This window comes from Uloborus diversus, chromosome 9, assembly GCF_026930045.1.
Source record: "Uloborus diversus isolate 005 chromosome 9, Udiv.v.3.1, whole genome shotgun sequence".
NCBI lineage: Eukaryota > Metazoa > Arthropoda > Arachnida > Araneae > Uloboridae > Uloborus > Uloborus diversus.
The window spans coordinates 95307540-95321228 of NC_072739.1; the positions used below are offsets into that span (position 1 = coordinate 95307540).

Sequence of the window (13689 nt, forward strand, 5' to 3'; positions counted from 1 at the left end):
GTTGCTCGGGGTGGTCAAGTGACCTACTAATTGAAAACTTGTTTCTCCGTCTCCCATCCCCAATTTTATTCACTCACATCGTCGCTTTTGCTGTCGTTCGTGCGTTCTTTTCTTTCTTAAAGTTTTTACATCGAGTTTCATCTGAAATGGCTCCTACTAAACGACTTAAGAGTTACACTGCAGCTTTCAAGTTGGAAGTTATCGCTAAGGCTGAAGCGATCGGAAATCGTCCTGCTGCCCGGGAATTCGGAATTGATGAAAGATGTGTTCGGCGTTGGAGGTCCGAAAAATCAACGATCGAAGCGATGCCGAAGACAAAACGTGCCCGACGAGGAAGATCAGCTCACTGGCCGGATTTAGAACGGGACCTGAAGAAGTGGGTAGTGGAGCAGAGAGCTAAAGGAATTTCCGTTTCGACTGTCCGGATTCGAATAGAAGCCAGGTGCATCGCTGCTAATTTGAATATTTCCAACTTCAAAGGCAACGCGAATTGGTGCTTCAGATTCATGAAGCGGAATCATTTGTCCGTCAGGCAGCGAACAACTGTGGGGCAGAGTCTTCCAGCTGATTGGATGGAGCAGAAAAAAAAGTTTTTAGACTACGTCGAGAAGCTGAAGAAAGAAAACAACTTTCAGCCTCATCAGCTTATCAACATGGACGAAGTCCCTTTGACTTTCGACTGCCCTCCCAACAGGACTGTCACATCTACCGGTGAGAAGAGCGTCGCCATTACAACCACGGGGCATGAAAAAACATCATTCACGTGTGTTTTGGCTTGCACGGCTAGCGGAGAGAAGCTGAAGCCTATGCTGATTTTTAAGCGGAAAACGGTCCCGAAGGAGTCTTTCCCGTCCACCGTTGTCATCCGCTGCAACGAGAAGGGGTGGATGAATGAGGCCCTGATGTCAGACTGGTTTAACGAAGTTTGGAGAAAAAGGAAAGGCGCTTTTTTCCAACCAAGTGGAATGTTGATTATGGACTCCATGGCGGCGCACAAGACCGACCCTGTGAAGGAAGCGGCGCGGCAATGTTTGGCGTCCCTGGCCATCATACCAGGTGGGCTTACAAAAAAGTTGCAGCCCTTGGATTTGGCCCCCAATCACAGTTTTAAGAGCCACATGCGTCAACAATGGGAGTCCTGGATGGTGAACGGACTGCACGAATACACGAAAGGCGGCAACCTGAAGAAAGCGTCGTTCGCGGAAGTGGCGAAGTGGGTAGCTGCAGCTTGGAATGCGGTAAAGCCGAGCACCATAATTTCCGGCTTCACCGAGGCGGAGATCATTCCCCGAGTCCCGGATGTTGCTGCAGAGGACGATGGCTCCGATGACGAGGAAAACAGCCCGGAGCTCGATGCAGACTTTCTAGGACTATTTGCGTCCGACAGCGAGGACAGCGATTTCGAAGGATTTTGAATCGCCGATCCATAGTGGATGCGACCCACTGAAAAAAGCGTGCTTATAGTGGCGCCGACCACTTAAAAAAACGTGGAGCGCCATGAGGAGAAGGGTCCGCGTCCCGCGCTCTGGATAACCAACCAATGTCTCCTCCCAAAGTACGAAAATTTTAATTATAGTAATAATAATATAGTTATGTTAATTATATTCTTTTAAATTTTATTTTCATTTTATTGCAAGTTTCTGAACGTCTAAATTGCGCTTTTAAGTTGCGTTAAGTTGGATGCGGCGCTTATAGCGGGCGCGGCGCTTATAATGGGTGCGGCGCGTACATTAATTTTTTTTTTCCGGCGACGATAATTTTCGATGCGGCGCTTATACTGGGTGCGGCGCTTAATCCCGAAAATACGGTAGTGAAAGTCCTAGGCTCAACTCAACTCCAGAGCTTAAGAGCAAAATATTACTAACTAGTGGTACCCGCACGGCTTTGCTCGTAATAGAAAAATTAAAAGGTCTTTTGGTTCGCCTGTATATTTACAAATAATGGATGGTGAATTTTCTTGCCAATTGGCTTGTGCCCATGTTACGGTACTACGTTATGATAATTTCGTATTTTTGTTTAATCCAACATAGTTATTGTAGAAAAAAAGGCGATACTATGCTTATTGGAAACAATTCACCTTTTTCTAAGTTTGATCTCTAGTTCACAAGAAATTTGTTTCCCCCATTTTAAAATAAGTTTGTCAAAATTTGCACACAGTGGGAAACAAAAAGGGGTTAGCTTATAATGTTGCTACAAATTATGCTTTAGAAACTTTTACAGGCATTAAACTCATTTTATAGTTGCAATTAAACTCTGAATTACAGGTTACCTATAACACGCATGTTAGTATTGAGTAGTAAAACACAGCACATTAAGCAAAAACATTAAAATATGATTTTGTAAAAATTCTACTGATTCTTGTGTGGCATACAACATGTTATCTGAAGACTTTTCCAATTTCTACCCAGCAATTATGTTTTCGAAAAGTCAATAAAAATCTGTTTACCAATATTTCCCCCAATTAAGAAATAGTCTGCAGGCTTTCTCAAGAATCTATGATGATCGTCACAATTTTGTGTTGTTTCTGCAACTGTATATTTTATCAAAAAATTATTTACATCAGCACATTCCAAAAGCCAGTCAAATAAAGCGGAAAGGAAGAAAGCAAGTATAGATTTTTATTTATTAAAACCTTGAAGTAAATTCAACATAAAATAAGAAAAAACATTACATAATTAAAAGCTTACCTCCTTTATAAGGATTCAAAAGCTCAAAGTTGTCTGCAAACAAATAAGTATTTTTTTGTTAATAAATATTATTGTTTTGTGCTATTATAACAAAAATGGGAAAAAGAAACAAAGGATATAAAACCCACCTGAGTTGATATTTTTGAATAAAACTAGGAAGGCATCGAATCCTTTCACCGGATGGACATTGACCAGCGCTCTGACTAACTTCATGAGACATTTAAATTTTTTTTTAAACAACTCTGACTGCAAGTGCGGGATTTCGACATCCTTAACTTGAATCCAAGAGTTTGCTGAAAAATAGATAAGAAAAAAGATTTGATAAAAAAAACAATAACTAATGGAAAACATCAGTCAACTTGTACAACAAGCAAGATAATGGAGGGTCTCTCTAGGGAAACAAAAATAGGTTGTCTTAATGCAAGCATGAATAATTTTTGACAAGAATTTGCTGCAAGAGAACAATTGCTCAGATCAAATATTACCAACGCACAAGACAAAGGCAAAAAGAAAAAAGAAAAAGAAAAAAAAAAAAGGAGGAAAAGAATGAATTTTGACATTTTGAATTGAAAAATTGAAAATGATGTTTCTCACAATAGCACGTTGTAATAGGATCTAACTCGTTAGGTTATTTATATATATATATATATATATACTTATAATAATTATTATAAAAGTGAAAAAATATTGAAAAGATCACACCAAAAGCCTATAGATGAGCAATGCAGCAAAACTAAAAAGCTAAGTATATATATATATATATATATATACATACACCTGACCCCCTTGACTTAATACAATCCTCTTTAGACAAAAATAGCAACCTGCACTCAACTAAATTCCGTAAGCATGTCCCTCCTATTGGGTGATGGTGTGTATCAGGATATGGAGGTCATGGCCCAGGATTCAGGTGAACAGTGAAGCTGGTGGAGGTCCAGGAGAAGAGGAGCAGCACCTGCAGGGGCAGGTGGTGCTTGCAGAGGCCCGGGTATGAAAATCAAACTAACATCAACTTTGGTCAAGTGAGAATAATTAACAATCAGTTAAATGCTTCAAAAAAAAAAAAAAAAAAAAAAATGCTAAAACTGGATAGGGTGAGAGACAAGATGGGATTCCTGGTTTTCTTATGTTTTCACGAAACGGTGCAGCAGAGAGGAGGAACCTAGGTTTCGGGAAATGAAGTCAGGTTCTAAATTTGTATGAGAGCTACTTTCGACACCCTCCAAATAGGTTTTTAATTTCATTTTACATGAATGAAGTTTGTAACATTTTAACACAAAGTAAAAATATCAAGTTTTTCATGAAAGAAAAATAAAGATGCTCATGTGAAAGTTTAACAGTGCGGCAACAGGAACTATGAAAAAAAGTTCCCTGACTTTTCCTTGAGTTCACCAAATTTTCCTGATTAAGTTACCAATGATAATGGTTTCCTTTCTTTGCCTTACTTGAAAATCATTGCATATTAAATAAAATGCAGAATTTAAAACATTTTAAGCAGTTAATTAAAAATATATTGTTACGAGTCCAATCACTTCAAGAAATTCTTTAAAGGACGACAGAGATCTTGAGAAAAGCACAGGAGATTTATTTACAGCTATGTACAGGAAATGTAGTTACAACTGCTAAATCAATCAGCAAATAGGTAAATATCGATTAACACCGTAAACTCTACGATCACACACATATTTACTTCATAATACACAAAAACACAGCACAAATACACACAGAGCCAAATACATGCTCTCAGTGCAATGGCTCAGACCAGTCTGACTTTGAACTCGCCGCATGGCTACTTATAAACCTCGAAAGAGAGCTCTCAAATATTCCGGAAAATCCTACACCGTTCTACCACTTTCTCATATTTTCTTTTTATTCCATTCACAAATCTTATCATTCAGAAATGGGGGGAGAGTATACTTTAGTCGAATGTTAGGGGGTTTGTATGTACATTACAAGAAGCTATTTACAGGTTATGTTACTAAGATAATTTCAGATGAAAAATAATGGAATAAACGCCAAATTTAGGCAGATTACAACAAATTAATCATAAAAATAATTACTATTTACAGAATTTGTAAAAATATTTTGGAAAGATACTCCTTTTTTTTTGTATAAATATTAAATTATCCATAGGGAACTATTGTAGGAAATCTAAAATACTGTATTACCCCCCATTATCTGGCATGCCAGAAAAAAGCGAGGTTGACCAGCATGCCAGGAAATTCGAATTTTCCAGCATGCTGGTTAATTGGAGGTTTATTTTGCACCAAAACAAAAATAAAATAAATCCTGAAAGTAACCTTTAAAAAACGAGGAAGCAATATTCCTAACAAAAACAAAATGACACATGCAAAAACTTGACGACCATCCCAATGTCTGAATTATTGTAAAAGCAAAGCAAAGAGCGAAAATTGAAAGTTACTTTAAAAGCCTTACTTGAATTAAATACAAATATTTTATTTATTAACAAACATAAGATGGCAACAGTTAAAAATTTTAAATCATTGAGATAATATTTCCGATCATTTCAATACAATTAAAATCACGAGAAATACGCAAACGACAATCTATTACGATTTATCTTTCTTATTGTTGCATTCATAAAACTATTTTTATTCGCGAAAAAAAAAAAAAAATCAACACCTCTTGGAGCGATCGGCGTCAAAATAGAACCAAAGCCTGTTTACATGTGGATTCACATATATTCCAAATTTCAACCAGAACGTCGCATTACTTCTTGAGATGGGGCACTCACAATGGAAAAAAAGAACGGGCGATTGCGCTACCCCCTTTTTAGCTGTTGACACCAAAATAAAATCAGCTCTTATAAGGGCTACTTTTACTAAGGGCTACTTGTCAAAAATTTTTTGTTTGATTCTGTTCGTTATTTCTTGAGATACAGCAGTCACAATTGACGACAAAAAACGTTCTATAACTCAACCCCCGTTTGCGCTATTGACACCAAAATTGAATCAGCACCTGCTCCTGTTAGGGGCAATATATGGACCAAATTTTGTTTGATTCCGCCAGTTACTTCCTGAGGAATAGCAAGCACGCGTAACTCAAAAAACGTCCCACTGCTCCACCCCCCTTGGAGGAATTCGCGCCAAAAACCAATGGGCACAAGTTCACATAGGGACACATATGTGTACCAAATTTCGTTCAATTTCATGCGGTAGTTTTTGCTGTAGAGCGGCCACAAAAAACTGGTCACACACAGACGTGACACACACACATACATACACACACACAGACAGACAGACAGACATTTTCCAAAAATAGTTGAAATGGACTCGGCACACCTCAAAACGTTCGAATCCGTCAAAATTCGAAATTCGAAAATTTGCACGAATCCAATACTTTCTTCTATATATTAGATATAGAAGAAAGTAAAAAAAAAGTGTATTGCACATAATATGTGCTTGTAATTTATGGTAGGTCATTACTAATGAATTTAATTATATGCCAATAAAGTAATCAATTCAGAAGCAATCATTGTTTCTGCAATTTGTTTGTAATTTTTTTAAATGAGTTATTTTAGGTTCCTTTAAGAGAGGCAAGTTTAATTTTTATTTATTGAATAGCTATGGTAAATTCTTTAGACTGGTTTAGAAGCGGTATCTTACTGCTTAAATGTTTGGGCGGGGGGGGGGGGGGCTTACTAAGTTTAATTTAATTTTTTTAAGTCATTCGTTACTAAACAATATTTTTCTTGTTGAAATAACAAATAACATTGTTAGTAAATATTTTCACAAAATTAAGCTGTTTATTAACACTAATAAGATATGGAGAGAACTTATATTTATTTTTAAGCTGAGCATATATTTTTTACAGTATTTTTTTTTCCTCTCACCTTAATTTTTCCGGCATGCCGGAAAGGACCAGCAAAGGTTATTGAAAATCTGGTGACCCCCGAATTTTCGGCGTGCCGGATAATGCAGGGTAATACGGTAAATATTTTACTTCCAGTAACCAGTTAGCATAAGAGTTATAAGAAATTATTAAAACCACTCCTAAAGACATATCTAATCATGGAAAAACTAAAACATTTATATAGAACAGGGTTCATACTCAATTTGGATAAAAAAATTCCATGACTTTTCCAAGATTTCAGAAAAAATTTCATGACCCTGTTACACAAAGAGAACAGTACTATTTAATGTCTAACTTGTCTATTTTAGGAAATGGACATTGGCAAAACTTTTACCTGCATGTTACTACCGCATCAAAGCACTTACTTGTGACTGATAAAATATGGGTGCACACTGCAGAAACTAAAAAACTATTCTAGTCATTATCATATAAATTTAAGTAAAGTAAAAATGTAGTGAATGCAGCATTCTGATATTTAATTGGGTAAAAAATACTTAATAAGTATGGCAGAATAGTAATGAATGGGACAAAGTTTGAATGAGTCATGATGAAGTTCTAATTTAGTAAATTTACTTCATAAAAATATTACCTTTTGGTATCAATAGAACAGCTAAGCATACATGTTCTTGGACAATATTCTCACTCATTAAAATAAAGCCACGTTTTTCAGAAAATTTATTTTTCTAAACCAGATATTTCAGCTAATGGCCACATGAATCAGTTGTTGTATGTTGGGCACCACTGTTTCAAGATTAGAATTCCCATGTTTCTATGTTCTATCGCCCGACTAAAGTCTTTATTTACTAAAGACTTCAACAAATTAAGATGAACTCTAATGAATTAAAAGAGATTTTTTTACGGAGCGGTTGGAATTCGCGAAATGAACTTGAATGCAATTGAATTACACTTTTTGAATGGGCGTGACAAAATCAAGAACATAACAGTCCACTACCACAGAATATAAAATATTAGAAGTGCTGAAAATAATGGTAACTTCAAAACTAGTGATGCCCGAGCAATAAAATCACAATACAAAAAAAAAAGGTGGGCAAATGATACAGAAGTGGATGCAATAGGATTCAAAAACTCAGATTTGTATTTCGAATTGTTCAATTTTCCAGTATAAATAGCTTTTATATGCAATACTGCTAAATCACTCAAAATTTCTAATGATCTTTTAGCTAGTTTCTTTCTAACTGCCCAAAACATTTTCCCATGACTTTTCCAGGTTCTTTATTTGTTTCCCATGACTTTCCAGAATTTCCATGACCTGTACAAACCCTGATGAAAATAATTTTGAACTAAATTTTCAAGCAGTATAATTATTGCAAGAATAACAAGTAATAGCGAAAGTATAGAACTAATGTAGTTTTACTAACGTAAATAATAGACGTACAAAGTATGATTCAGAAGTTTCAAGACTTATCTCAGAACTAGAAATTTATTGGACATTTAAATACAGTGCACTAAAATTCATCAAAATATGATCCTTTAACAACAACACAGTGCTGCCAGCACGTTTTCCATTGCTTGTAGCCCTTCTGGAAGTTCTCGGGCGACATGCTATCAAGGGCTCTCGTCGAAGCCTGCTGGACTGTTTTTTCCCTCGGTGATGGAGTCAAATCGCTTCCTTTTTAGACCTGTCTTGATTAGGGGAAGTGTTGTCACATTAAATTTGACCAAAACTTCGTTGTCCTTGAATGAAGTGTGAGTGGGTGCGTTGTTGTTGAAGAGAATCCAGTGGCCCTTGATTGCCAGGGGGGCGTCGCAATTCAATCCCTCAAGCGGCGGAGCACTCCAGCGTGAAAACTTTTTTTTGTATCTCCTACTTTTTGACCGAGGTCAATAACACGCTCGCAATTCACGCACCAAGTGATGCGTACACTCCAGCTTTCTGAAGTCAACTGCTGCAGCTTCTGTTCTTTCGCTGACCCCCTCCCCCCACTACTTCCCAGCCCATTCGCACCAGTCCGCGAGCTCTCCCCTTCTCGGGAAAAAATCAGTCTTAAAACTTCTGAATCACACCTTGTACTTATGCAAAACAATTTGAGCCCTTTTAACAACCAGACATATTGAACTCAGGGTTCGAAAATATCATGATATTTTCAAAAATATCAGATATTTTGATATACATTCGATATTTTCAATCAACGTAAACTAAAGCCTTTGAATTTAGTTAATGCATCTTAAATCACTGGTGTTTAGTTTCTTATATTATTGTTATAATATACAGATTTAAAGTTAATCTTTCTTTTATTATTTATGTCTATATATATATTTCATGTAAAAATTTATGCTCTTAAAACAATTATTTTGCAAAATCTCATGATTGATATTGCCTGTAATATTGGATGTTGAGATTTTTATTCATATGCTCTGTAAAACTAATTACATACTACTTCTAACTAATTTACATGTTCCCTGTAAATATCACAGAAAAACATCATTGTATCAGATACAATATATACATATTACATTTATGATAGGTTAATTAATACAGCATATAGATATAGAGTAGTACTTTTTGGTCATTTAAAATAATAAATGAATACCATTAATATGACTAGTATAATTTTTACATTGAAAATATCCTATTTCAAAAAATAAATATCGGATATATATCGACTGATATATTGGCAAACTGAACTATTTTCCAATCAAAAACTTAGGTTTTAATAAATGAATACAGCATTTTAACTATAAAAAAATAATAAAAATATTTACTCATGCACACAAGGTAACTCAATTTCAGATGATTTCATTATTTGTTCCAAAAAAAAAAAAAAAATCGATTACTTTTGAAACAAACTCAAAATGAAAAAAAAAACACAATCAATAAATTTCAAAATATATATGTATATAACTTAGTTTTAAAATTAAAAAAAAAATCAAAGTCAGAAAATCACTAACCTTTGAAAATTTCATAGGCGTCTTTAGGTCTTTTTACTTGCAAACAAGTGTCGACTGCAGTTAAAGAAACAGTTTGTGGAAGAAGAAAGTGATCTCCAGTAGTTGAGTTTTTCATATATGACTTTTCATCTGTATAATAAGAGGCCACTGACAGCTGCAGATCATTATAGTTGATACTCTGCTGATGCAGTATAAATAATATATTAAAAGCAATGTCAAATTTCTGCTGCTCATAAGCTTCTAACATAAATGTAATTAGAATTTGGCCATACACATTTAAGTGAAGGAGTGACAACTGCCCACTTGATCCTGAAAAAAAATTGTAAAATATTATAATTAAAAGCTGAAAAAAAGGGCACTAATGCCAATAACTAAAATTTGAAGGTAGTAAAAATTAAAAGTAAACAATACTTTCACAATTATGTCTCATGATTGCTCACTTTAGGTTAAAAAAGAGATATGGGTGAATTCCAATTGGTACATAGAATTTTTTTAGGTTTTTTTTAGGTATGACTAATTGTATTATAGCTTCCGTATGCTTAATTAATAAAGAATATTGTCTTTTATCTGGCCCACACAATTAATTCTCGGTAAGTGCTTTATTTTAGCATTAATAGCCCAAAATAGTTATAAATGTATACTCCCCTAGCATGCATGTTTTCTACTTTTTATACAAACACGTTCAATATCTTTTTAAAATAACATGGCACAATGTTTTTTACCATTATCATACACCTAAACAAACATCAAAAATACAAGTTTAATTTTCACATCAAATCATTTAATTACTTTCACGTGACATATAAACAATGTCACCCTTACCTGGCGAAATTACAAGAGTGTAATTTAGCATTAAAACTGCTAAAATATGTCCTTGCCCATGAATAACCATAACCACCTTAACACACATTAAAGTTAGAAGCAAGTTAATAACGTTGAACAAATTCAAATAATATTGCAAATGGTAACTAGTGAAATAATGAATAATAAACTAAATAGAAAATATTTTTTGAGGAGACGCAAAAAAAAAAAAAAAAAAAATCATTTTTTGTATATTCTCCCATATAATATTTGCATAGTGTTGTACAAAAAATAAATCTTACATTTACGGTAAAGCAGTCTCTTAACTTAGATGTTTCCAAAGTGTATGTTGCAGCAGTCTGGGGTGCAACACATATCGTCACCTCAGCACAACAGTAGGGTGCCTTATTGTTGCTTTGAGGCAACGATATATGGATATCTACAAAGCACTAATGATATAAAATATAACCTGCTACTTGATATAATATGCTGCTATATATATAAAAAATATATAACCTGCTGTTAGATATAAATATGCTGCTATATATAAAATATAACCTGCAGCAAAGGATGTAAAGTCATTCATCAAATTAACTTCTCAACTGTCCCCCAGTCCATTTAGCTTTAGATATTCAATAACAAAATAAGTAGCGGCATTTCAAAATTGGTTCTCATAAAAAGCTAACATATTACAGCAGAAATGAGTAGAGAGTAAGTTGGGATGAATGACTTTCATAACATTAACCAATAAAACTATTTGTGCTAGAGTTAATTGTACTAGGAAATGTAATGATGTATCTTTAAAACAAAATCTTGATTTATTCCAACAACTGAAATAACTTTCAAACACAAAATATAAAAATTAGTTGTGAGGATTTTCAGCAAAAATTTCAGAAACATAAAGGATTCATTTGGAGCAATTTGATAGCTTTGGAGAAAACAAAACCACCAAATAATCACCAAAAATTGTGAGCAGCTTTATCACAACAGTTGAATTATGTATTGAAATATGTGTAAGAGATTGGAATATGCAAAGAGAAATGTTTTTCAGAAGTATGAAAAGAAAAAGGCAATGAAATGACTGTAAATAAGAGGGATCTGCAAAACCTTTTATTAGCAGTCATTGAGAAAAAATTAAAGGAAACTCTTTCTTTAAGCTCAGGTCATGTTTTTACAGTGTGTAAGAAAGTATGAATTATGACATGACTTCTAATTAAATGTTGCTTACCATGTACAGCCACTGCAAACTTGAATAATAAATCTTCACTATGCATGTACTGTGCAGTCAATGCTCGAAGAAGGGAACGCAGTAGAATTTTCTTAGGACCTTGCACCCAACGAAGGAAACATTTAGCGACATATTGCCACCAATCATTTTTCATGCAAAACATGAGGAATTCCTCTAGCAAATCTGAATCTACTTCATGATCATTAATGCCAGGCAAGAAAGAACAAATCTGATCAAAGTGGTCATAAATGTCCTCTGAAGTCATAGACCATTTAAGAATTAGATGCAAAAATTTTGGAGGTATGCTCTTCTTGCAAACATTTTTTATGAACTGTAAAAATTTTAGGAACTTAGTAAAATGCTCAGGAATTGAAAGTTTGCGTGATAAATATTCACCAAATGCAATGATGGCTTCAGCATTTAAAGGTATGTTCTTTCGCTCACAATTATCAAACACTTTTTCTGTGTATATCCACATTTCATCTTTAGAGTGGCAATAACATATGATTGTAGAACAAATAATGGCACTGTAAAGATCATGTTTATTTATCAGATCCATAATATTTTCCATTATTGGCCATTTATCTAAGCTAGTTAGATTATTGATGCTGAAAGATTCAAAAATACATAAAAGCAATTTCAGAAATATCTCTTCTTTAACTTCATCTAAACTAATGGGTAAATAACGACTGGCCAGATTAATAGCATCATTTAAGGCACCATTTTTGCACAGTTTCCTCAAATGCTTGTCCAGATCTCTTATGTCAGGTAAATAGTCATCGTCCTATTAAGAAATAAAGACATTATATTTGATGAAATACAACAATATAAATGCTATTCACAGGATTTTAATGCAGTTAACATGCACACTAGTATTTCTAATTTTCAACTGAAGTCAGACCAGTAAAGCAGCTAAAGGGTCAACTCAGCTGGAATTTACAAAGGAATGCAGCACTTCAAAACAATCCCAGAAAATACAATGTATTTCAATGTTAGAATTCAAAAGATGTAATGTTAAAGAGGAAATCAAATTCAAGAAAACAAGCAATGTTTTGGCATAAGAGAGCATTACATTGGTTGGATAGGATGAAATGGAACTGTACAATTAAAAACTAAGTAAAACCAACTGCAATTATGAACAGATAAGACGTTTGCATGAAAATTTTCTTTTTATTTATGCAGAAATGATAATTTGAGCAGAAGGTTAAGTTAGTTTGAAATAATTAGAATATGCAATGGAAGTATTGCATAAGGAGTACAATACCATGAAATGATTTTATAACTACAGTATGCACACTGTGGTGACAAAAGTCACAGGACAGCAATATGCAAATACATTGGGTACGAAATGTAATAAATTATGTAATGCATGATGTTATGTAATGCTTTAACAAGTCTTTCATTTGTATTTAAGTGATCCATGGAAAAAGGTTTCTCGCATGATTATGGCTATGAGACACAAATTAACAGACTGAACAGAAAAAAAATAACTGAAAATAAATAGATGACAGGTTATTCTTTTCCCTTTCATTGATATTCCACTTAGAGTGGAACTCTTTATTTGGTTAAAGAAATTTCTTAATATTATGTCAGGATAAAAGAAAAATTGCCTTAGTTATCATGAAATTCCGAAAATGTAAACAGGCTATAAAATTAAAACTAGTTACAATTTGCATTAAATATCTTGTTGTCTTTTCATGAATACATATAAAGAGTAACGATGCCCAGTGTCATTAATATCTAAGAATGCAAGTGTCAGGCCATATTTTGTTTTAATGATTTTGCACCAACAACTTAGAAACAAATTTAATAAATAAATAATTAAAGTAATGAATAAAAAGAGCAGATATAAGGTAGCATATGACAAAAAAAAAAAAAAAACCTTCCACCATTAAAAATAATTGAAATGTTTGCAGGATGCAAAAGGATTGAAATTTCAAACAAGGCACATAATTTTCGGTGACGCAAGAGCTCAGGGTTCATACTCTATTTGGATGAAAAAATTCCATGACTTTTCCAAGACTTTTTCATGACTTCAATGAAAGTTTCCATGACCTCGTTACATGAAGAGAATAGCACTATTTAATCTCAAACTTGGTAATATTGAGAAATGAGCATTAGCAAAATGCAAGGATCGCGCTAAGGATTTCGAATCGTTCGCCAGTAAATTCGCCAAATTTTTAAAGTGTT

At 34.0% G+C, this 13689-nt stretch overlaps 1 protein-coding gene across 1 annotated transcript in view; it reads right to left on the minus strand.

The window, feature by feature from the left end:
* The window catches only part of LOC129229336 (uncharacterized), a 34809-nt gene extending 23068 nt beyond the window's left edge, over positions 1 to 11741 (minus strand). Inside the window, exons 1-4 of the mRNA XM_054863629.1 lie at positions 11500 to 11741; positions 9471 to 9779; positions 2816 to 2980; positions 2688 to 2720 (exon numbers count right to left, since the gene is read on the minus strand). Coding sequence (XP_054719604.1) covers positions 2688 to 2720; positions 2816 to 2980; positions 9471 to 9779; positions 11500 to 11662 — 670 coding nt within the window. The 5' untranslated portion in view covers positions 11663 to 11741. The remainder of the gene's footprint in view (positions 1 to 2687; positions 2721 to 2815; positions 2981 to 9470; positions 9780 to 11499) is intronic.
* Positions 11742 to 13689: the final 1948 nt, after the last annotated feature.